A 25,865-nucleotide genomic window follows, 5' to 3' on the forward strand; every position below is an offset into this window, starting at 1 on the left:
AAACTAAATATTGCACGGAAAAAAAGAGTAGTACACAGAATATTGCACAATTATTCAAGTATGGCAGAGATGTAATGATCAATGTCCAGTTTAGTGACTTAGGGTCATACAGACTAACACTTAGAGGGAGGAGTTAAATGTTCAGAGATGCATCATCAGTGACAGCATACGTCAGCAAACGTGTTGATGATATCGGTGTAATGTAATGTGTAATGCATGTAATGAAAACAGAAGAGAAAACAAGCAAACAACATGACTGTATCAACATGAAGAATAGTAAGTTACACTACATACAAAGGTGTTTTTTTTTTAATGTGCATATACAGTATTGTTGGATAGTCCAGAGAATAAGTACAGTAATTTATTTATTTTTACTTTATCAACAAAATATTACATAACTACATAAGATAACACGAGCATAACAATAAAAAGCACAGAAATGAAAAACACGGTTTATTTGGCTCTCGCGTTTGAGCCCCGTCGGCCACCGTATGACGCTGTTCAGGACGGAGGTTGAGCTAAGCTAAGCTAAGCTAAGCTAAGCTAGCTAAGGAGGGGTTGTTATTGGTCACTGTTATATTGGCTGGGCTGCAACCTGTATCTTATTTTTTGCTATATATAGCAGTATTTTATTTCCGCTGCTTTCTGTACGTTTGTTGGCGTGCAACCTGCTAACTTTACCACCAAAGACTTTTGGTAAGACAGTTGTTAATAACTAGCTAGCGTTAGCTAATCAGCGTCTAAGGTGCGTTAATAGCGCACTGAGCTACAGAGACATCAGGTGAAGTGAATTAATTATCTCTCTTAATTATTAAAGAATCTGGACTTTGACACGTTCACAGGGAGATGTTGTCAGTCACTGTCCGGGCAGCTGTCACGAAATGTAAGTGACCATGTTTTGTGTGTTAGCTTAGCTTAGCTTGTCGTGTTTATTAAGGAAAATGTATGAAACGTCACAGTGCACCTGATGTTAATTATACAAATGTTTGTCAGGTCTATTAGCTTGTATGAGTTTGTAGATGCATATTTATTTAACTGAGGTAAAGAAAAACTTTGAGGTGCTATGTAGGTAAAAGGTCACCAGTGCAGTATTAGTGTTTCATGCAGCATGGGAGATTGTATTGTAGAGCTCACCTGTTGGGCTCAAATATGTATTTTATCATACTTTACACTAGGGCATGCAACTAACAATTATTTTTCACTAACGATGAAATTGTGAAATCTATGAAATCAGTCAGAAAATAGTGAAAAACGCCCATGACAACTTCCAAAAGCCTAAGGTCATGTCATTGACTTGCTTGTTTTCTCAATATTTTTCACACAAGACAAATAAAAGCAGCAAATCCTCGCAATTGAGAAGCTAGAAGTAGGAATATTTGGCATCTGTGCTTGTAAAATGACTTAATTTGGCGACGCTGTTTAATTTTATGTGGCTCCACTAACTGATTAGTCGAATAGTTTCAGCTCTACTTTACTCCACTTGGCCGGTGGATGTAACTTGCATGACCTTTTGCTCGACAAAACTTACCACCTCCTCTACCTGGCACCACTGAGTGAGATCCCACTGCCCCCGTCTCCTGTGTGACACGTTCTACCACACTTAACATAGATTTTGGGAATAAAAATAATATCTGTATTTTTAGATTTTGTTTCAGGATAGTCTGATTTTTTTTTTTTATTAAAGTGCAGAGTAAAAATACTCTGGATGAGCAAAGCTTTCTGGAGGCAGGAGTCTGTTTTAAAACAAACAAATTAACATGGCTTTTATTTTTTACTGCTGACTTTATTAAAAAAAATCCCTTTGAAGTTAAGTTGCTATAAATAACCACTATATGTGAGGGCTGGATGCTGGCACTGATCTCCCAAATCTATTAAATTTCGATTTTACAAAGTTTTTATTATTGAAGATTCAGTTACATCAGATGAGAAGTTAATATTAATATACATGTTTCATTCTGAGGGTGTGGTGGACACTTATACGGTATTAGGGCTACAAATAACGATTATTTTATTAACTGATTTAATCTGTAAATTATTTATTTGATTAATTGATTCATTTTGTAATCTATTTAAAAGACCACAGAATAGGGAAAAACATCCATCACATGTTCTGAGCCCAAGGTGACGTCTTCAAATGTCAAAATAGTCAATAATCAAATCCTCATGGAGTCACAATATTTTGTATTTTTGTTGGGGGGAAAAAAAAAATTATCAGCTGATTTAATAGATTATCAAAATAGTAGGTGATTAGCTTTCTGGGGATTTTCTGACTTGAGCAGACCAGCTAAAGCCATTTAGCCTCCATCGCTCGCTGTTCTTCTATTCCAAATCTAAGTTTTCAGTTTCCTGCGACGTCTCCTCCTGTTGTTCTGGATGAACTCATTCTGTTGTTTTCACCATTCTGTGTCTTCGCTCGCAGGCAGCGGGTTGTGGCTGCCCATTCAGGCTGCGGTCAGGACCATGTCGTCTTCAGGTGGTCCCATCTCTCCTTTCACCACCCTGGCCATCAGTCACCCAGCAGAGTCCGTCACACACGTAGAGCTTCACCGTCCTGAGAAACGCAACGCCATGAACAAAGCTTTCTGGAGGCAGGAATCTGTTTAAAACAAACAAATTTAACTTTTATTTTTTTACATTAAGTGCTGACATGTTTAATGTCTTAATATGTCTTCAAAAGGGATTTCTTTTTAAATGAAGTTAAGTTGCTATAAATAGCCGCTGGATGTTGGCACTGATCTCCCAAATCTATTCAGTTTAGAAAGTTTTTGATTTATTGAAGATTCAGTTACATATAGATAAATATCCATATTCCATAAATGTGAAAGCACCTCTAAGGATTTATCTCGGGAACTTAAATGTATTTTTATTCAACACTGTAGTTTTCTTTTGTTTACAAAATTGCTTAAAGTGCAAATTAGAAGCTTAACTGTAAATTTAACCAAAACTCTCCTATTGATACTTAAGGATCAATCTTGGATCATTAAATTGAAAAACATGTGATTTTATTAAAATATATTTGTATTTATTTTTTTACCATGTGCTGATAGATAAGAATGGCTGAGAGGTTGTCCAATAGTTGTATCACACAAGATAAGTGTTAGCAAAGTTATTTTCAAATTGGCTAATTTACTGTATTGCACATTTTTAAAAAGCAACTAGCCTACAAATTACTTAAAATAGATATTAAAAGATATTAAAGAACTTTAAGCGATTGGGTTGAAACAGTGAGCACATCTCCTTCCTAAAGCACTTCTTAACATTTTGTCCTGAAATTACAAGAAATATTTTAAAATAATGAATATTTAACTAATGTTAAAAAGTAATCCGCTTATTTAACAGTTTACCCGACAATGACAGGAACCTCTGGGTTTTTTCTCCCAGTGAGATGGTGGATTGCTTTAATGAGATAGCTGGGGACCCAGACTGCAGAGTGGTGGTGGTTTCTGGAGCGGGGAAGCTCTTCACAGCCGGTGGGTATCGGGCTGTTTTTTATGACATTTTTAATGACGCTGTCCTACGTAGAAAAGTTGTATTTATTTTCTGTACTGGGTTACTGGCCAGGTATTGACCTGATGGACATGGCCAGCGACGTACTCCAACCAGAGGGCGACGACACGGCCAGAATTTCCTGGAACATCAGAAAAACAATCGCCAAGTATCAAGAGACGTTCTCCGTCATAGAGAGGGTCAGACCCGAAGAGTGCTTCTGTTTATCAGAATCATCAAAGATCGGATCAGACTGAAAATGTTGGGTTGTCTGTGTATTTTCCTGTTAACTTATTGATTACTGTTTTGGTCTTGTAGTGTCCAAAGCCTGTTGTGGTGGCCGTCCATGGAGCCTGTATTGGGGGAGGTAGGGCGTCTTCATCACACTATTATACTGCAACCACAAATTTTTAAATTAGAGCTCAATTTTTAAGACCAGGGTCCTGTATCACAAAGTAAGATTAGTGGGTTTAGCCAGCTATCTTTGGACTTATATCTGGTTTTCTGGTGGTACGTAGCTAGCTCACTTTGATCACCATGGTAACAGATGCTGCACGGCTAACGTGATCCAGGTTAACTTCAGAAGATCAGATCAAAACCTGTCAACAGCCCGATCACTGACCAATCAGATCACTTGACAAATGTAGTCAGGGGGTCTGAGTTTACAAAGTAATAAAGAACAAAAGAGAGATTTTTATAGATCAGCAGAACCACTTTGAGATAGAAGAAAGGGTTTTACAGTTGTGTCCGCCGTGGATTTAAACAGCGTAGATTGGTTTTACACTCTTATTCATTACTGCAGCTCAGGATAACATGAGGTGACGTTGAGTATTAAATCTTTTTAGACTCAGATGATAATTGTCAAGAAATCCATGAATGGATAATCCCTTTATTTTCCATACTCACTCCAAACTACTGAACATGAAAATGCCAACTGCATTTAAAAAGCTCTATACAATAATAGTCTAACTTTTAATATATGAATATTATTCATGTTTCTGCAGCTTCTGCTATCCTAGTTTTGTGACAGTACTATAGATATTTCACCTCTCTGAATATCACTCTTTGATGCTGCAGTAACCCAGTGTCATATGAAGCACTCCACTCATGAATCTGATGTTGCTTGTAATTAACAACTCTGTCGTTGCTGGATTGGAAAACCCAAATTAACTGAGCCAGGTAACCCAGAGACAGCCGGTCTAAGCTGAACCTGCTTTGTGATACTGGATAAGGTTTCCCACAGCCACATTGTTTGTTTGCATGGAAAAGATGGCTGCTCTTTCATACAGGAGTTGTGATGTCTTGCCTGTCACTGTAAGATAAGTCTTCACAAAACGCTACCATTTCCTGCCACTGCACAGATCGAACTGACGGGATCTGAGGAGGTTGTGTAGTTTAAACTGGGAGAGAAAAGCTTTACACACTGTCATGTTCACTGTGGATGTTGTGCTCTATGGCAGGTGTTGACCTGATCACCGCCTGTGACATTCGCCTGTGTACCCAGGACGCCTGGTTTCAGGTAAAGGTACGTACACGTCCATCTAAATAAAATTTAAAGTAAAATGTTTTGACGAAGACGGGAAATGTTGCTTGGGGAATAGATAAATGATTAAGACCAAAAAAAAAAAAACCTAAGGAGCTGAAAAATAAAATGAGCTAGTGAAAGATAAATAGAAGACTTAAATTAAGTTTTAATTAATTTTATTCAAGAAAATATTTATTTTTACACTCGTTTTAATTATTTTACAAACATTTTTTTTTATTTTTTTTTATGATGTATCCAGTTACATTTTTGACTTTTCTGATTAACATTTTACTTTCTTTGTCAATTTTGGGGCTCCATATAAAACAACTGTGTGAATGACATTGAGTCATATTCTCCATCATTCATAGTGGTGTTTCGTTATAAGAAAGAAAACAAACAAATAATAAACAAAATATAGTTTATAAGAATGCATAAATAACAACAAGGATGTAGCATTTTAATTTATAAAACATAAATAAACAGTTAATATTTTATAGGAAAGACCCGAGTAGATCAGGAAGACCCCTTGCTGTGTTAAAGGACCCCTGTGGAAAAATCTTGTAGGTGATATTCTGATCCTGTCTGATACTTAGACACTGAGACTGTGGTAACATCATCCCTGTCTTTCTGCTTCGCTTAACAGGAAGTTGATATTGGACTTGCCGCAGACGTTGGAACTCTCCAGAGACTTCCTAAAGTCATCGGCAGCCGCAGGTAAACGGGCCATTTTAATAAACCGACGAGTCTGGGGGTGAGGTCATATCGTCTGCCCACTGTTAAAAGTGTGTAAAGCATTTTAAAGTGACAGAAATCACCATGTAACGACCAAAAGTCGCCAGCGATTCTCGCTAAAGTCTGGGCGCTTCAATTAGATGCAAATAAAAATAATGACGACCATGGAAACAACAAAGCCTCGTGTTGTAGGTTGCCATAGCAACACACAAACACGGCTGTCTGCTCAATCAGATCTGCAGGCACAAGTTTTTATTTTTGGGATTTTTTTTTTCTCCAACACACAAACATCTCTTAAAGCGTGAAGGCAACAGAGGAATCTCACAGCCATAAACTGTAGATTAGACGAGATTAGAGCATCTTCACCGAGTTCAACCCATCAAGACGCTGACGGAGTATCAATACACACATCCGCTCAACAATCCCAAAAACGGGCTTAAAACCCAGCGTCTGAACCAGGAAATAAAGATAACATTTAGATAAAGAAACATAGAAGCAATTTACAGTAATTGGTGACATTTTTAAGAGCTGATGGGAAGAAAAAGCTTACACCTATTAAGCTACAAATTCAGTTTTAAACCCTTTATGTGTGTAATAAGTCCATATTGCTGTCATGTGGTTAACTCTCCCACTTTCTCCAGCCTAGCGAATGAGTTGGCTCTGACCGCCAGAAAGATGTACGCCGATGAAGCCAAGAGCAGTGGACTGGTCAGGTAAATGCGTCCTCTCGTCAATCATCTACAGAATCACACACTTACAGTAATATGGGTGTTTTCTTTCATTAAATACTATTGTTTTTACTGAACAAAGGAGGCTAAGGACAGTTGTTGGCCAGTTTTAATTTTGTCAGCGGGATTGATTCTGACGCTCTGTGCCATCGATCAAAAAGTGATCAGCTGCAACAATCTTTATTGCTAAACTGATCGACTCAGCCATACTACAGGTGATGCAGCTTACAGGCTCATCATCTTTAGAGCATGTGCAGTGAATGTTTGTTTTCAGTGGGTTAGCCAGATATCTTTACACCTATCTTAGGTTTTCTGATGTTATGAAGCTGGCTCATGTTTAACCAGGGTAGATCACCATGAAAATGTCGTTATACTGGTTATGCAGGATCACCAGTGTTAGTCTCAATGAACCTGAAAACAAGAGGGGCTACAGGTTTGCTCTGTGTTTTGAGAACAAACCTATTAGTGGTGCTAGATTATCTTTAAAAATACTGAGTCATCAATGTACAAAGAACTTATTTCTTAAGTTTTATACTGTAGAGTGTAATCTGTTTAATACTCCTGACAATATACTGTTTTCAGTTTAATATTCCCTATTTATTGATATTTATTACTGCTGTGTAATATCCACCATCTAATAATATGGTTAATCTCCTACACTTAATTTGACAGTACTCATTATTGCACTATTATTACATTATACCGTACATACTTAACCTGTAAATCCACTTTTATACTTTATATTTTATACTTTATATCCACTTTATACTTAGCTGTACTATAGTGTATTATATTTTGATTTGCTTAGTACTTCTATTCCTGTGTGCATTGACGTGAGCAGCTGTAATTAAAGAGTTTCCCCTCGGGGATCAAAGTATTTGATTTCTAATCTGTCTTCTGAACTGAAGAAGCCAGTCTGGTAGGGATAGATTTAACCAAAAATAACAAACTTTAATTTCCAAGAGCAACCATCACACTTTGAAAACCCTCCACATTTCGCCTCCAGCCGAGTGTTTGCAGATAAGGAGGCGATGATGGCCGGAGCGCTGGAGATGGCCGGGGAGATCGCTGGTCGCAGCCCTGTAGCGGTGCAGGGCACCAAAATCAACCTCATCTATGCTAGAGACCACAGTGTAGCAGAGGGACTGGACTACATGGTAAGAACATCCACCTTTTTCATTAACACAAAAAAAACATGAAACAATGGAGGATTTTTCTGAACATGTTTATTTTTTTAAAAATGCAATTAAGTTCTCTTGATTCCATCGCGACCTTGTTCATCCTTTTCCAGGCTACCTGGAACATGAGCATGCTTCAGACTCAAGATGTGATGAAATCAGCTCAGGCGTCCATGGAGAAGAAGAGCCCCAAGACGATAGCTTTCTCCAAACTTTAAACCTCACTGAGGCAAGGTTCAGACATAACACTAAAGCTGCTATTTTATTCCTCCATTGTGGCCTTTCGAGGAATCTGTGGCTATGAGACTGAGAGGCTTGAAACCACTGTTGGAAATATGATTAGGTCAGACAGTCCTTGGGATTTGTATTTTTGTGTATCTGTAAGTGACTTACTGGATGTTTTTGTTTTTTAAACAACAACTCATCTGACAGTGACTGATTTAAAGTATCAATAGTAATCTATTTGCTAAAATAATTTTGCAACATCTTGCAACGGAAGTGCTGATTCAGCCTGCAGAACTTGAGTGAAAAAAAAAAAAAGTAGACTCAAATAACTTAAAATGCTTTATTAATAAAACTTTACAAAAATAATTTAAATCTACACAAGTAGAACTTGGACACATTCAAAGCCAATCACTGCAGAGGCTGCTTGGCACGAAGTTTCTGTAAGGTTTTCTGTGAAGAGAAAAATATTTTTCAATCAACTCCAACTCAGAATTCATGCAACTACAACAACATTGTTTGGTGCCCGCAGTTCTCTAATAAGTGTATATATTCTTTAAAAACTTGTTTTACCTTGTGGAACTCCTTGGCCTTCAGTCTGTTTTTTGCATAAGCTTCCTGTCTGCTCTTGATTGCTTTCTGATGCTTCACCTCATCCAGCTGCTCATACAGTCTGCAGAAACACATGATTGCCCACAGATACATTGCACCATTGTTGTTTTGTGAATGCCACATCTTTTGGATGTAATTCAAGCAACCAAATTTTAGGTTTAACCCTTCAAAAATCACTCTTCTTTGTAAGAAGAAAAATAAATCTATGGCTGAAAGACTTCTGGACTTTTGTTTGGAACTGAAAAACATCTGTTTTGGTGTATAGTAGTAATGATGGACAGCGTGGAGGTTAAAAGCTAATGATATTCTAGCAGTACCGTTGCGTTCTCTGGTACATCTTGGAAACATCCCGTTTCCTTTGCTCCGGTGTGCAGATCTTCACCTCATCCACCTTTTTCAGCCTGGAATCACTCGCTGAGGGAACACAGAAAATGTAGGTTAATGCTTCTATTACAGTTTCTGACATGTAGATGAAACCTAACAGGTTCTTGTTTTGCCCAAGAAAGCCATATAAAAACACATAGTACAAATGTTTCTTGATTATGCACCTGGTATTTAGAATAAAAAAAATTTAGAAAGCATTTAATGTATTTACTTGTCACACCTCCTAAATGAAAGCACAGACTTAAGTGAAACTACTGTAATAATAATAATAATAATAATAATAATAATAATAATATGCTGCACCTCTGTCATAGACTGAAGAAATTATCTTAACTGATTGAGCCCACTACGAGTCATCACTTGTACAGAAACCACTGCTGTTTCAGGGAGGTGAATGGCTGAGATAATTGTGATTTTTGGGGCCTGTAGGTTTTAAACGTTTCGTAAGTAGAATAATGACGACTCAAATGGTATACTTCAAAATTATTTAGATACAAATGTCCAAAAAGGAGATGCAACTTCTGACAACAAAAACCTAACTTGTGAGCCTGTGTAATTTGTCTTTTTATTGCAATCCAAGTGTCAAATGGTATAAAGTTAAGATACCTGGAGGGGGAAGCTGGGGCTTCTTCTGCGTGATGAAACCAGATTTCTCAGTAGTTTGGTGCTCGGCCTGTCCTCCCTTTGACTTGGTATTAGTCTTATGTTGAGGTTCTGACTTAGTCTTTGCCTTACAGGTGGCTGGTTGAGAGTCCTTAGACTGCTTTCTGGCTTCAGATGGAGCTTGAATCTTGGCAAGAGCCCCTTTGGCCTTGATTTCTTCCACCCTGCGGGATGATCTCTGGAGCAGAGCTCTGCGCTTCTGCTGGTAGACCTCCTGCAGGTCTCTGCTAGGACCCCACTGAAACTCCATGAGCATCACTGAATGTAGGGAAATAAGTTACAATGTTCTGACTGAAAAAAAGATTTTATGCATTTAATTAATTTGTTTGAGTATTGCTCCTTTTTTGTTCCTGATCACATCCATATTTAAAATCAAAGGCAGGTTTCCCCATAATTTAGCAATCTCCCCCATGTAGCACTCCCACCAGGGTTATAATTCAGTTCGATATATTCAGTCTGTAACAGATGTGATGTTACCTGGATGTGTTTGGTTCTTGTCCTCTGGAGTCTCATCCAGTAACAATATGGATTCTGACCCCTAGAGAAAACAATGTGCGTGTTCAGAGATCAGAAAAACGCCTGCTGCTGCAGCCAAGTCAACATGTATCAGTCAGTGGATTTTAGATGACATTTGCATAAGTGGACAGTCACCTCTGTCTCTTGGCCTTTCCCTCCTTCCTCCCTCACCCCATCTGGATGTTTGTCTTCCCAAATTCCCTCATCATCCGTGATGGTTGTCTCTTGGTCCTGCAGTGTGGTGTCTGTCAGGCTCACTAGTGTTATCTCTGACTGCTCCAGGATCCCCTTCTCACTGGCAGCCTCCTGATAGACAGGGAGAGATGATAGATGTGCACAACTCAGCCAGTCACATAGCACACAAGTTGTAAAAAAAAAAAAAGGACAGCAAGGTTTAAAACCATAACAAATTTCCCAAAATAGTTTGACATTCTACTCTACAAGTATCAACCTGTAGTTGTAGCATGACTGAACAACGCAGTGCTCTTAATGGGCAGGTGTTGCCTTTTCTTGGGCACTGCAATGGTCAGTTAATGTCTGAAAGACGATGCTTTTTTCAAAGTTTATCAAGGTGAACAAGAACACACAATCGTACCAATATCTTCTTTGAGACAGGAATAGCATTCCTCAGGTTTGAACCCTGCTCGGACTTCAGTTCTCCAGCACAGAGGTCGTTGAATGGGACTGAATCTCCGTGCCTTTTAGAAATGCAGCTTCCGTCTGCTTCCGCTCCCTCTGGCTGCGGCATGTCCACAGTAGGTGCATCATCACACATGGTTAAAGTTGACAGACACAGAGCTGTTAGTTCCACATCTGTCCTCGTGGTAGGAGACACCATGAGGACAGATTCTTGGGGATGGTGCTGGGAGGTGATGAGCTGGGAAAAAGATTCATGTAAGGTGGGGGAAGCAGTCATGCAGCTGGACGGCTCCTCTGTTCTAAGGCGCTCAGGAGACGGTTCAGACTCAACAGAAGGATCATCATGGGTTTCTAACTCTTCAGGTGTGGAAACACTGCGTTCCCTGCTGGCTGGCTGTCCTTCAGGTGAGTGAGGCACATCGTGTTCTGGCAGGTGAAAGGTCATGGAGGGGTCTGCTGTTTCGTTGTGGGTGACCTCAGCCAGTAGCGGGTGGAATGAGTCTGAGCCTGGAAACACTAAAAATGGTAAACATGAACATTTAAGTTTCTAACTAGGTAAGAAAAATACAAGATAGCTGACTTTGGCTCAAAAATAAGTAGCAAAAAGAACTGCAAGAACATATGACTCTTTTTGCTTCAAGTTCCCCAAATGAAACTTTAACTTGAGCTAGAAACAGACTATAGATATACATATTGTGCATGATAATAATATACTCCCTCTGATTCAACCAACATATGGTCTTGAGTCATTTTGGAATTCACCGTAATTACTTGAATATTTAATACCTCACCTTCAGTCCTCTCTGGGCCCAGGTCCATTGGACTGGTTTGGTTCTGCAGCGTCTGGTCCTGTGGATGTGGATTCCCACCCGGGACAGAGGCACTGTGTGACGAGGCTTCAGGAGGCAACACTGGGTATGACGGCATACTGGCCTCAGTTGAGACGCCAAGATCCACATGAGTTCTTTCACCTACAAACAGTGGATGAGCATAGTAGAGCATAACTCTCACAGAAGCCATTACATATGCGGATATAAATTGGCAGTGCAGGGAATGTTACTGCACTGGCTTAGAGCAATTCACCTATTTTAACTCAACTGTACTCATGGCATACTGAGCTATGTGATATGAGGGTTCGCTGACTCACTTAAAAACAGAGATTGGCATTAATGGATGTTTCACCATGGGACAACGACTGCAACTAACGGTCCATTTGATTAATTCATTTCTGTGTATCCATTAATTGAAAATGACAAATGGCCAACACCAAATTATTAAAGTAAATCAGTGGAAGGTTGGAGTCTGTATTGTCTACTAGTAATTTAAAATCTTACTACACGTTTCAGTTACCACATACAATCCTCCTTTTACCCGAGCTTCCACTGTGCTGGCCAGCAGACTCGTCCAGTTCCCCAACCAGCGGTCTCATCCGGCTCTCATCCAGACCTTCATCCAACCATGTGGTCAAATGCTCCGACGCCATCTGACTCATCAGCTGACCTGCATAAAAGTCCTGCCCACCACTCAGCCAATGAGAGCTGGACTGATGGGAGAGTCGACCAATCATCTGACTCAGAGTGGAGTCCCATCCACCTTGATCCAAGCGCACTGAAACCGGCGGACCTGGTAGATGACCAATCATGGACGAGTGAGCCGATGGTTGACCAACCAGTTGCCCCATGGCCGAGTCCCTATGGTCAGCAGTGAGACAGGATGACTGGTCTGTCAGCTGGCCAATCAGAGGTCTGAAAGAGTCCTGCTCTTGGTCCTCAGCCAGTGACGGGTCCTCGCCTGAGAAGTGCTCCTGGATTGGATTGACTGCATTGTCCCATTCCTGTAGCAAAAAACAAAACAGCAATTGAATGTCGGGTATTTTACAGCAAAAACTGACTATCTTCCATTTATTATGAGAGTTATAAGTTATCCAAATATGCCCAGAGAAGCAGAGTCAAACTGTTTAGAGCTGCCAGCTGCGATAACATGATCGACTCAGCCAGCACACCAATATACTGTACAATACAGTTTACAATTCCTTTAAGTACACGTTTGTTGTAGAGCTGGATATCGCCACTGACTTCCCGAATCGATTCACAAGGTCCCGATTCGGTTAGGGACATTTTAGTAACAATACCAATTTTGCTTGGATATGAAAGATTCTGAGAACTAATCAGAAATATTAATGCTGTAAATTGTACAAGGAACCCTCTAACCTGGTGCATTATTAAAAATATTAATATTTACATTAAGAATTTACCCTTTAAATCACCTATGCCAGCTGATATTTCCACTCAGATGCCCCAGTGTTTCCCTAAACATTATTATAATTATATAGATATTAAGAAAAAAATATATTTTCCAAAGTGGCCACAAAAAAACAACTGTGGCTTGTGAGTCACTGACCAGGCCACTCCTCTGTGCCCCTGCTCTGTCTGAGGGAAGAGACTGACGACCTGTAGAGCCTTCATCCTCCTCTCTCCTCTCTGAGACTCGAACCAAAGACTGCTGAGAAACTGAAGAGCCAGGTTCCTCCACATATGAGCCTTCGCTGTCTGCAGATCAACAAAGAGGAAATAAGACACTGCACTACTAACATTATACCGTCTTCTGATATAAAATACTGATTTATGTGCAACGAATGAGTATGGCCTGTTTAAATTGAATCATGTTTGTGGCAAATCTTTTTTTTTTTTTTTACTTTTCAAAACTGACAATTTAAGAAGCACACCTATTTCACACAGCGATTTGCCAGGTGTACAGAGGTGAGACTGTCTGATGTGCTCCATTATCCCCATTTGTATGATTATCACATCTCACTCCTCTAATTGATGGCAGAGCTTTTTGCCCTGCCTTTGAGTGCGGCCGGTATGAACAGCTATAAACATTTTCAGACATGGTTGGAGGACATGTACAAACTTCAGTGAAGCAACTTGTACTAGCCCACTTGCCAAGGTGCAAAGTAACACCAGGGCACAGATCAGAATCAGAAATACTTTATTGATCCGACAGGAAACTCTTTCGTTACAGCTGCTCACTGTCACGTCAATGCACACAGGAATAGAAGTACTAAGCAGCTCAAAATATAATACAGGTATGATAAATTAAGTACAAAGTGGATAGAAGTATAAAAAGCTCAAATATCAGAATCAGAAATACTGAAAATAAATGTAGATGTGACTACTATCAACCTACAAAATTGCAGAAAGAGAGGGTGTTCTTGTAATAGGTGTGTGCAGTCTGTGTAGTATACCTGTGGTTTTCCCTGTGGTGCTGAGGGAGATGTTAAGTTCCCTTGTGTATCTGTCTATAATGCGCTGGATGCTGCTGTCATTAAACACAGAGTCTACAGCCAGACCACGACAGCCTGCAGGCGAGCCGTCATTAATAGAGAAGCTTTGACCAGACGGAGAGGAGACATCGAGTAAATCTGCTCCTCGTCGTGGTTCTACACAATGTCTGAGGGACGGGGATTTATCTAATGAAGAAGTGGGAGAAGAAAAAGAGAGGAGAGCAGATTTAGGCTATAACAACAAGTTAGAAACAACTAGCATGCTGTCTAGTGTATATACAGTATCTCATATTGCAGATGCATAGCCATAACAAACCGCATTCATGTACAGCAGCACCCAACAGGTCCCACGGTAATGCTTACAGCTTTGAAGCACATAATCAGATTCTCTATTGAATGTTGTAAGGTGATTTAAATACTTCATTGTTCCAGCTTCTGGTAGATTTTCTGACCTGTAAAGCTGCACCGGCTACTTTTCGGATGTTTCTTATTGCTGGATTGCACAAGATTCAAAGCACAAATCAACCACATGGTCAAAATCAGGAACAAAGCACGATGTGCTACAAGAATTCTTCTGCTGTCCCTCACCAGTGTTGAAGTTTTGCTCAGGATCGGTGGTGATGTAGCTGCCGGTGGAGATGGTGGTGGAGGAGAGGCAGTCAGAATCAGGAGGCCTATGTGCAGACTGACACACACAACATAAAAAGTGGAGATAAACATAACAGACTCAGGTACTTGGGCTCACACAGTACACGCACAAAACTGGAGTGATTAAAATTTCTTCAACACATTTAAAAAGAGACCAATTCTAATTTGTTTTCTGCCATTTTTATTTTCAGCCGTCTTATTTTTTTATAAGTTACTCATACTATTTACTTTTGGTAAAGCACTTTATCCATCTGTAGTGAAATTACTTAAATTTGTATTTGGTATTAATGACCAGCAAATGCACATAGACTCACTGAGCTCAGTTCAAGTGTAGAAACCATCATGAAACGTATTTAGATAAAAATACACTTCAGGTAAAGTAATTTCACATCATTGCTCAGTACACAGAAACACACACAAAGACATACTCAGAATTACATCTCTCACACACACACACACACACACACACAACTGGAGTCATTAAAGAAGAGCCAGACACACAGAGCTCAGTTCAAGTGTAGAAACCCTCATGAAATGTATTTCGATTAAATACACTTCAGGTAAAGTAATTTCACATCATCGCTCAGTATACAGAAACAAACATCCAGACACACACACACACACACCCCCCCATCCAGACACACACTCAGAAATACACTCTTACATACACATTCACTACATACAGACAGACAAAGAAAAAGCTTCTCAAGCATAATCACAGGCTGAAGCAGATGTTGCCCAACGCTCAGATTTGGCTAGTTTTCATCATTGATCCACAACATGTGAACCTCAGAGGATGTTAAAAATGTAGAAAACACTGTGCCAATATGCAGTAAAATTCATGTCATTCATCTGTTACTAAAAGAGTACCATTATCACTGGTGTCTATAGAATGCTGTAAAATGTGGGCACAATCAATGGAAAAACATCGCTCAAATTGCAACTGCACAGGAGAAAAACACTAATATTAAAGTTGACACATGACAAAAACAAACAGGTTATCTCCAACAAAGGAGCAGGTAGATGCTCTTTCACTGCATATTGACTCAAACTGTTCCCCTGTAACTTTCTAATCAGCCTCTGCTGCAAAAGTTTCCAAGGGAAAGAACGAGTTACAGTTAATCTTCCGCTGGCATTGGTTACCTCTGTAAAGGGTTTGTAGCTTGTGATTGCAGGACCAGAGTAGTCGGCTCCTCTCCCAGAGTCGGAGGAAAGCGGAGAGATTATTCTCAGGACTGAATCTGAAAAACAATGTTCCAACCAAGTGGAAATATCTTCATTTTCAAACTTATTTTCTAATCAAATACAACCATTTTCCTCGCATCTGTATTCTTTATCTCATCACCCTTCACCTGCCGTCTACATACCAGACTCTGAGGATTCTGGAGATGTTCCTGCCCCCATCAGCAGCAGCCTCTCTCTCCAGATGAGATGGCTGGATCTCGTTGAGCTCGCTCCAGAGTCAGTTGGTCTTCCAGCAGTCCGCTGCCCACTGCTGGACCAAGGGGGTGTCTGCAGAGTCCAGTCAGAGGCCACAGACGATTCTGATTCTTCCTGCGGATCCGAGTCCACAATGTGTGAAGGAGGCGTCGCACTATCCTCCGGGCCTGGAGATAAGAAGTATTGACAATCCAAATCAACTTATATTCCTCTCCGTCGCTTGATGCATGGTTTGGGCATGTGATGAAAACAGTCTGTTATTCATGCATTTCTGGGGCTGAGCTGACCTGTGACTTGGCTGGTGTTGACTGGAGTCTCAACCTCTTGAATAGCACTGAGCTCATGTTGTTCAGTCATCATCTCCATGATGCCCGGCCTGACGCGGGTCACCGGGGGCTTTGCCGCTCGAGGAGGAGGGAGGAGTTCTGAGGGGAGGACTGACGCTGGGGCAGGTCCAGCAGGAACATTGCTCTGAGAGATGGGAACTGAAAATAATGGAAATAATAAAAAAAATTTACTCTACAATTTCGATGAAGCTGCAGTGTTTATAGTGACTTTAAGTGTATGCCATTTAATTTGTAATGAAGTCTAACACAATCACTGATTCAGAACTGCAGTATTGCATTTTAATACCAGTAGATCATTAAAAACAAGATACGTTTTAAAGAGTTGGAGTTCACTGGGAAATGTGTAAATCCATCCAATTAATTTTGATAACAAGTACTGAACAAAACAGCAAGGGGCATCATGGCACTTATCCGTCCCCAGAGATCAGCAAGACATTTTGACAAGATCACAAATAGATGTCCAAAAGGTGGAAAGAAATCTAACACGTCGGTTACCCGTCTCACCGCTGTTAGATGGCGGTTGTTGAGAGGAGCCATCTTTCTCCCGGTCTTCTAGGTGTGATAAAGTTCCTCCGTTAGTCTCCTCTATAGCTTTCAGCAGGGATGCAAGTAATTTGAGGCGGGTTTGATTGATGTTCTCTGAAACCAACACTTCACTGGCAGCCTCTGGAACTGGCTGTGGGTGACAAAATACGTCAGGAAAGTTGTTTTTCCATGTGCTGTAATTCTGCTGCAATATTCAAAAAGGCAACTTCAGCAGAGTTGCTCCTCGCAATGATGGAGGCACAAACATTTCAGCTGAGGGGGGAATCTGTCCACTCATTACTTTATACTGCTGCTTTATCTTTGTTTTGGATTTGATTTGTATAGAAACAAACAAAAACACCAAGGCAGTAATAGTCCCCTCACTTACTTGTGCATCAGTATGAATCAGAGCCTGCAACGTCTCCTTTTGCCTCCTCATCTGCTCCATCTCCACTTCCTGTCTCTGTCTCTCTTCTTGCTGCCTCTGCTGCAGCACTACTGCCTCCCTCTGCTCCAGCACCCGTCTCTGAACCTCCTGCAGCTCTTGTCTCTGCCTCTCCATGTCATCCTCTCTGGAGCTCAGGGAGCCAGTCTGCAGGGAGCCGTTCGGCCAAGATCCAGGCTTAACTGCTGCATGGCCTGGAACCAGAGGTGCATCATGTGTGAGGCTCTGGCTAATGGCTTGGGTAGGATCAGAGGTTGGCTGGACTGGGATGCTGGTTGAGTGATGTGTTGTGAACAGTTTGTAAGGCAGTGGCTCTGTGGTGACCGAGGAGGGTCTCGCTCTCTCTGGAAGGTGCTCTGTTACTCTCTCCATTATTTTATCAGTCAGCCAGGCAGTGGCAGAGGGTCTCTGGTTCCTGGAACTGTTCGAAATAGATTCTACTTCATCTGGCAGCAACTTGGAGTCAACCCTCAAACCGGAGCAAACAAGACGGGGAGGTGAAGCAAACATGTCAAACTCTCTTGTGGGAATTTCCACAGAGGTTTGTGGTTTGGCATGGATGTATGCAGGCACTGGACGAGTTGTATGGGGTTGCAGAGGAGTTGGAAGATGCACAGACTGAGCACTGTGCAGTGCTGGGTGAATGAGGCCTGGAGGTACGACAGCGGGCAGCAATGATGTGGCGGTCATGTTGTAACGAATTTGTAGAGCTCGCTGGTATTCCTCTAGGCGCTGGCGAGCCACTTCCACTGACCTTTGGTGAATTCTAAAATAAAGAAGGTGGTCCAAGAAATAAAAGTCAAGTCAATTTTATTTATATAGCCCAATATCACAAATCTGCTTCAAGGGGCTTTACAGTCTGTACAGCATACAACACTTATACTTAGACCCTCAAACTGCATTCTTTGAGGAATCAGTGCAATAAATATAGTGATGGTAAAAGTAACAGTATGTTTGAATGATGGGTGAACTGTTCTGTCACCTGTTGAGAATAACTGCATGTGAAAGTGGTGAAAGTGACTGGCTAATCACAAGAAAGTAGTTTGTCTTTAACATACCTGTTTTGTTCCAGCAGCCGCTGTTGGTATTCTCTAATCCTTCTGGTGTGGTCATCTTCACCTGCGGGATGCACCAGCTGGATAGTGCAGAGGTAACAATTATTCATCACTGAAGTAATTGTAATATGCTGAAGACACTACACATAGGATGAGCCAGCGATACCTGTAAACATTGTAATTTGACGGGAATATTGAGAATGGCATCTACTTTGATGTCAATTTAAAAATTTGAGCTGCACAAAATTTGAATTTGACATCAAAATCTTCATTTCAGAAATGTTGTCATCCGTCATTGCAAGCAGGCTTAAAAATCTCTTATCAACCAGGCACAGATCATTAACTCAGAATGATGGATCCCAACAAATGTGAGTTGCCATAGAAAGACAATATGAGAAAAGGACAACTGAGAAGGGCCTACCTCAGTGGCTAGACCAGGGGTGACTTCCTGGTCATGGACAGGTACTTCTGTTTGGTTAATAGGTTCTTCCTGGGTCACAGCAGCCTTCAGATGTTCTCTCTCCTGCTGGGCCTCAATCAGCATCTGCTCCAATTTGGCCTTCTGCTCTTCCAGCTCCTGGAGCAAAACCACCTGCTGCTGCTTCTCCCTCTCGAGCTCCTCTTCCTAGACACAAAAAATAAAATAAAATAAAAAATGATTCATAATCAGTGACTGCCACCAAGCTGCAAACATATTACCAATAAGGTTGATCATGAAGCCAGTTTTCAGCCAAGTTTTAATATTGAACGGATATCCAATGTGAGCTAGAAGGGGGGAAAAAAAACAAAACAAAAAAAAAACATGTGAGGCATCAGTTATCTTAAAGATAACGCAAGTTGAGACTTTGTGATTTGACTGGAAAGTGAGAGCCCATGTAATAAATTCTGTCTAGTTCCTGGACCAGGGCAGCTTCTCAGTTTGCAGCTCTTCCTCCTGTGAAATGCAGTCTTCAGAGGATCACCCTTCACTGCAGGAATGCCAGCCAAACCAGAGTGAGGCTCCTGTGTTCCTCTGCTGGATGTAGATGCAACATCCACCAGCCCCCATTATGCTCAACTTCACTTTGCTTTTTTACTAAAGAAAATCTTCAAAATTCTTTCTCCAAAACAGGGAGTCAAGTTGTGAAGTCTCTTCTGAAAAAGCAAGAAAACCCAGCCCAACACACTCGTGCTTTAGATAGAAGCTGGACTAATTAAGTAATGACGAACACCTGGATCAATACATTCAGACCAATCATGAAAACCACATGAAGCTATTGGGATAACAATAGAACCAGGCTTTGGATTCTTTGAAAAATCTTACACTGAATACAGAATAAAGCTTGGTAAAATTAGGATCAGGGCTGTTATGAAGGATTAAGGTATTGGACTGAACAGGTTTAGCTAACTATTGGTACCTTGGTGTGACAAAACTCAGCACTCAATTATCAACTTTCTGCTTCCTATAATTTAATTATTTGTCATTTAATGTGATGAAATGCAAAAAGACATGCCACAATCAACTGTATTGCCTGTGCCTTCACAAACAAGGAAATGAGGGAGAATAAGATTTAACGTTTTTGTAGGCATAACAGTATACTGCATGACTTTCCAGTATCTCCACAATATGTTCTTACAATGTGATCTAACAACTGTCACTGTACAAGCATTTAAACATGTCTGATGATTACCTGTGAATGGCAGCACACACTAGTCCTGCCTATGTTTGCATTTAAAATCATTCCTGCTCTGCAGCATACAAAATGGGAATCAGAATGTACCCTTTTCCTTCGTTCTTCTTCAAATTCATGAATTCTGTTAGCAAGTACATCAGGAAGTAGAGTATCTGCTGCAGTTGACTGCTCTGTTGTCTCCAATGCTGGTGGAATTGAATACAAGCAAAACACAAAATGATTATTATCTTGCAACAACTAAATATTTAAACTTGTTTTTTACTCAGGGATGTATGTCTGGGAAACAAAACTGGAATAGATCTCAAATTTGAGAAGAATGAATCTAACACCCAAAAGTGAAAGTAAATAAATAAAACAGCTCACATAACTCAGAAGCAGTAAGACTGCATCACTTTGACCATACAGTTAAGTTTTTAAAATAGATGAAAATATTAAAAATGATATTTATAAACATCTTTATATAGCAATAATGATCATTATCGATATAGAACTTACCAAAGCCCAGATAAATTAGTGTATATTGGGGGATGATGAAAACAGTGAAAAAAACAAAACAAAAGAGCAAATTTATCAGATTGTGCACGTCCTTCTAAATTAATCTCATTACAGTTGATGACAGTGAATGTCTTACCTGGCGGTAAGTGGACAGACTCAGGGAGCTCGATGGGGGGCAGTTTGTCTTTCTCCTCGCTGGTCAGAGAGCCTGTATCGATGGTTGTGTCCCGCTCTGGGATTTGATCGGTGATGGTGGCCGGTGAATCGCCCGCAGGCTCATGACTGTTCTGGTCGGTCCACTGGTTCCTCTGGCTCCTGATACGATCCAGGAGTTTCTTCAACGCCCGTCTAGGAGCAGGTTTGGAAGGCTCCACTGCAAGAAAAGAAAAACACTGAATGCAGTTCTAGCTTGGTAAAGAAGAAAAAAAATTACATCAAGATTATCACATAGGAGCAGTGCCTTGGTAGCCGAATGGTTACAGCACATGGCTGCATGGTCGTAAAAGTCGCCGGTTCGATTCCAGCCAGTGACTTTTGTTGCAGGTCAAATCTTAGCAAATCTTGTGACAACCCTTAAAAACTAATGACTTTGGGTTTTAATGTGTATGCGGTGCTTCTCTTCACCTTGGGCAGATGTTTCCTGCTTAGTGTCATGTTGTGTGTTTTCTGTTCCAGATGTGGCAATTTCATCCAGTGTGACGTCCAGCTCTTGGCTGCCTGTGGACAGAGCTGGCAGAGGCTCAGGTACCAGCTGGATCACCAGGTCACCTTTAACCCCTGGGATCAGACACAGTCAAGGTTTAAAGAGGCTCCATTAAAACTGTACACGTATGCTATATATCCCACCAAAGCATTGAGGCTATTTTGCGATGCAAACATACAAATAAAGCTCAATATAATGAAGATTTGAGAAACTGCATTGACAGACTGCCACCTTCTGGCTACTTCAAAAGTATTTGCATGGTTTTAAGCAAAGCTACAAATACTGAAAACCGGTGACACATACTTGTCTTTGTGACTATTTGTTACAAAACACATTCATAGCAAAATACTACACCACTGAACAAGTCCTTACTCCTCTCTCCGGTATACATGTCCTCAAAGGCAAACTCCATCTCCCTCTGGAAGTCCTCCCTCATCTCCTGTCTCTTATAGAGAGGCTGGAAGATCTGAGGAGGCATGTGGGACACCTGCTGTCTCCTCCTCAGCAGGTCTGTCTGCTGCATGTGCTCTAGTTCAACAAGCAAGCGCTCACGATCCTAAAGGAGACCATCAAAAACAGATCAGGCACAAAAAGCTACACTTAATATATTCAGCTTAAACATTTCTTGTATCTTTTTACAAGTAACATGCCACCTTGGCATTCTGATTATCATCTCTGACAAGATTACACAAGATATTAAACGTGTTAAGTGGAAAATCTTTTTATCCTACTATTAACTCCTTTTCCTATGAAGGACTGGACTACGATTTTGGACGACTGGGGTTCTGTTTCTATGTGACAAATATGTCAATTATAGAGACAAAACATCCATGTACCCCCAGTAATACAAACCATTACAATCTTTTTAATGAAAAGAAAAAAGGTCAGTCTTCTCACTTTGGTGAATGCTGTTGTCCTGCTGTCAGTCAGTGATGCAAGTAGCATCAGAGCAAATCATCTGTCAGATACATGTGAACAATTGTCTGTCTGCTCATGAAGTACCAGGTAAGTTGTACCTGCACGAGATGTTCCCTCCTCAGAGCCTCCTTCCCTCTGAGTCGAGCCTTCTCAAGCTGCTCCTCTCTCCTCCTCTTTTCCTCTCTCTGTAAGTCCTGCAGTCTCCTCGCCTCCAGCTCAGCTCCCTCATGGGCATTAGGCTGTAGACACAAATACAGATTAGACAACTCTGATAGGAAGGGGACTAACAAACCATGGGGATAAATGCATACAATAATCAGAGGGCTCACCTGCTTGGTGTCTACCTCTCTGTCCACTGTGGTCCCGGACATGTGGTAATATGTGGCAGCGAAGGCGCTCACATCAGATTTCTTTACTACATGTGGCCTCTTGAAATCGATATTCTGCTTGAACAAGAAAAGACAATGTTATTTTGACTCCAACCAGAACCTTAACTGTGCAACTTGTGCTCTGACACAACTGCCTCAGGGGAGAATCCCTTCAGATCAAACATGCTTGATATTTGCGATACATTGCAAATGCACAATGACATTTCAGCATTCAGCAGAAAACTATCTAAATGCGGCTGGGAGTTATATCTGTATTATTTTAGTTACTTAGTAACCACAGTGAAATACAGACCAAGTAACATTGTTCTGGTTTCCGTTTAGTTTCGCTTATATGCACGTCCCTCTCTCTTTTGAGCTTTTTTCTCACTCTTCCTCTATTTTTCTAACTTGGTAGCAAGGCTTATTTGTGTGTGGGAGGTAAAAACAGAGAGATCGAGCATAAGCCAAAACATGATTTGTGAATAGGCATTTGAACCCACAAACAGACAAACCTGGTTCTTCGACTTCTGAATCAACAGCCACATTTCCGATTTGTTCAGCGATTCAAATAGAATAATGAATAATGAGATACCGAACAGCAATTCAGTCCGATTATCAGGCTACAAACAGACTGCATCTTGTGACGTGTCACCTCGTTTTGTTAACTTTGTTAAATTTTCCAGACTGATTCTTACCATAAACTAAAATGTGAGCTACCAAATCCAGGTGGCTTGTCAGACCAACTTAGAACAGGAAAACAGAGCGATTATTATTACTGATCGGGCAAATCACCTGAATGGGGTTTGGAGGCGGCGGTGGAAGGCTGGCTACTTTTGCTGATCTTTCCTTTTCTGCCTGTAGTGCCTTCTTCCTGGCATTGATGGATCTACAGAAAAGCAAATAGACTTAATGTTCAGTTAATTTTACTGAATTCAAAACATGTAAATGCAAACAAGCAAATGTTTGTGATGTTGCTCACTGGCTGTTCCTCTCATGGACTTTAAGCCTCTGTGATTTGAGCTCCTTCAGGGCTTCTCGATAACGCTCCTCTGCTTTGGTGTGATTTTCCTCCTCCCTCTCAGCTATGGCTGCCAAGTCGGGTTCCTTGTGCAAATGAATCAAAATTACCACACACAAATCGAATGATTTGGACACTGTATTCATCTACTAGTCAAATTGTTATCAAGTGATGGTTTTGTTCACATTCTGGTTTCAGATGTTCTCCTTGGTTTGGCCTTTGATCATCTCAGTTTCAATGTCTCCAAATTCATCTTACGTCTTGTTTGCACTGAGGAACTATCTCAACAGTGACTAAAATGTCCTTAAGGGCAGCGACAGCTTCATTAACAGGTGTTTTGTCTTCATTCAGCAAAAGAAACTCCAGGTAATGAAGACAAAGTATAGCTTCTTGTTTTAGACCAATGTTATCTTACGTTTTCTTTTGCACTCCTGTGTCCCTGACCGAGAAGCTGGAGGCTCTCCTGGTATAACGTCTGCAGTGTGTGGAGTTTCTCCCTCTGCTGTCGCTCCCAGTCCTCCCTCAGCTCCTCCTCCAGCTGCTCCAGCTCACGCTGCCGTCTCTGCTCGACCTCTCGGCGGATCTGCAGCGCGATATACCGCTGCTGTTCCCGCACCTGGGATATATATATGAATGCTCAGTCTTAAAATAACAGCTAAGTTTAAAAACTATCCAGAGGGGTGTTTTTCATAAAGGTGGATCAAAAAAAAAAGCAAGACTTACTTTGAAAAGCCTGTATTAAATGAGCCTAACAAACGGAACCAGGACAAAGCTGTTTCATAACACCAAATCACAGATCAGACTCACCAGCCTGGTTTAAGAACTGTTCGTTCATGACTGTGAAACAGAGACCCGAGACATATCCCAAAAGTTCTTAGTAAAGAAAACGGACACGTTAAGACAAAATATTCACGCCCGGCCACAGAATACATGATATGGAGAGTAAAATATTACAGCAAAAATGAACTAAACCACTGCCATAAAGACAACAGAAGAGAACTTTTAGCCAACAGAAATCAACTATCCTGAACCCTCCGGCATGATTAACGTGAACTTTCTTTATAGTACAAGTGCTGCAAATTAATGTGCAAGAGTAATAATTTCAAATAGGACCCCAGACAGTTAATCTTCTAAGAAAGTTCTGTATTCGTTGGATGGATACTACTTACACTTACTTACATACAACACATTACAGCTTCGACATGGTAAATATACTGCGTGCATACCTTCAAATTGATTGTCTGCCTCCTCATTTTTAATAGACAGATTTCTGGGTGTCTGTTGAACTAATGGTAAAAAGGCTACTTACTATGAGGCTAGTGCCATGGGTCAAAGTTGATTATTGGTTTTATTTTAACTGCAGTGCTTTCAAAAGCACATATGTTGACTTGAATACCGTGCATACACTTTAGACTAAAAAGATATGAGCTCAGATTTGAAGTACGCTATAAGTGCAACCCATTTCAGAAATTAACTCGTGTTCAAAATGCAACAGTAAAGAGGAAATGTCGGGGAGACACTTTAGAGACAGATTGATTGTAACACTGGTTAAGTCTGAGGTGAAATGAAGCCTGAAAACTAACCTGGCCATACCAGATCAGACTTATTTAAAACTTCTTTATGAAACAGGATTTCCTGACAACAAGCCAGAGTTACTAAATTAGGCCTGGCTTAACTGGCCATCTTTTTTAATGAAACATCCCTTGGGTAATACTGTAAGAAGCTGTCAGTTTATCAGAAATCACGGACATGAAGTGGAGCACAAAGCCAAGACACCAATGAAAATAACTTGTTCTGTTATTATCACCAGACATTACCTGCTGTATTCGCAGTTTTCTCCTCCTTTCATGTTCTTCTCGTATTATCCGAGCCTCTTCGTTGGGGCTCAGTCTTAATTTGGCCACCTTTCTCTTCATTGTCTTCAAATATGCATTTCCCAAACGCACGTAGCAACACCGTTAGCCGTGCTAATTAATGTTAGCTAGCTTCAGTGTTGCAGGCATTTACAACCATCACGACTTAAACAGACATTTTTTTAGGAGGCATTTAAAACGTAAAACAAATGCGAATTAATTATGGAAAGGCCAAAGCAGTTGCCGAAAGACTAAATTCACCCCAGAAGGTTTGTTTATCGCATGAAATCCATGCCAACCTGAAAAAACGAGCGACCGTTTTTGTTCTAAACGTCACATCCGGTGGTTTAAACCGCCCGCCGCACCCGGTCCTTCCTTCTTTGTTCCTAGTTTCTACCATAGACTA

The 25,865-nt window shown here is 40.7% G+C and overlaps 2 protein-coding genes across 11 annotated transcripts; one reads left to right on the forward strand and one right to left on the reverse strand.

Moving 5' to 3' along the window:
* Positions 1–251: 251 nt before the first annotated feature.
* ech1 (enoyl CoA hydratase 1, peroxisomal) lies at positions 252–8,700 on the forward strand. 6 transcript variants are annotated; one of them, XM_044202365.1, is made up of 11 exons: positions 468–696; positions 818–883; positions 2,420–2,588; positions 3,340–3,470; positions 3,562–3,686; positions 3,805–3,853; positions 4,947–5,011; positions 5,655–5,725; positions 6,385–6,456; positions 7,478–7,628; positions 7,763–8,700. In XM_044202365.1, exons 2-11 carry the CDS (start codon positions 847–849, stop codon positions 7,865–7,867), a joined length of 975 nt encoding a protein of 324 aa, XP_044058300.1. In that variant the 5' UTR covers positions 468–696; positions 818–846; the 3' UTR covers positions 7,868–8,700. The 6 variants fall into 6 exon arrangements, with proteins under 6 accessions (XP_044058302.1, XP_044058300.1, XP_044058301.1 ...); XM_044202366.1 differs by having other exon boundaries at positions 843–883; XM_044202368.1 differs by having other exon boundaries at positions 470–696; positions 3,382–3,470.
* On the reverse strand, positions 8,201–25,779 carry cep295 (centrosomal protein 295). 5 transcript variants are annotated; one of them, XM_044202347.1, is made up of 29 exons: positions 25,424–25,778; positions 24,022–24,222; positions 23,568–23,692; positions 23,381–23,474; positions 22,550–22,663; positions 22,319–22,459; positions 21,675–21,858; positions 21,224–21,376; positions 20,736–20,972; positions 20,192–20,289; positions 18,853–19,056; positions 18,435–18,511; positions 17,320–18,142; positions 16,902–17,082; positions 16,347–16,544; positions 15,987–16,226; positions 15,763–15,860; positions 14,560–14,656; positions 13,933–14,157; positions 13,086–13,234; positions 12,057–12,519; positions 11,477–11,656; positions 10,642–11,201; positions 10,182–10,352; positions 10,008–10,068; positions 9,474–9,788; positions 8,801–8,897; positions 8,445–8,544; positions 8,201–8,324 (listed from the first exon to the last, which is right to left on the reverse strand). In XM_044202347.1, exons 1-29 carry the CDS (start codon positions 25,520–25,522, stop codon positions 8,283–8,285), a joined length of 5,727 nt encoding a protein of 1,908 aa, XP_044058282.1. In that variant the 5' UTR covers positions 25,523–25,778; the 3' UTR covers positions 8,201–8,282. The 5 variants fall into 5 exon arrangements, with proteins under 5 accessions (XP_044058282.1, XP_044058283.1, XP_044058281.1 ...); XM_044202348.1 differs by having other exon boundaries at positions 8,201–8,544; positions 10,218–10,352; positions 25,424–25,779; XM_044202346.1 differs by having other exon boundaries at positions 8,201–8,544; positions 16,911–17,082.
* Positions 25,780–25,865: the final 86 nt, after the last annotated feature.

Source organism: Siniperca chuatsi, linkage group LG7 (assembly GCF_020085105.1).
Source record: "Siniperca chuatsi isolate FFG_IHB_CAS linkage group LG7, ASM2008510v1, whole genome shotgun sequence".
Classification (NCBI taxonomy): domain Eukaryota; kingdom Metazoa; phylum Chordata; class Actinopteri; order Centrarchiformes; family Sinipercidae; genus Siniperca; species Siniperca chuatsi.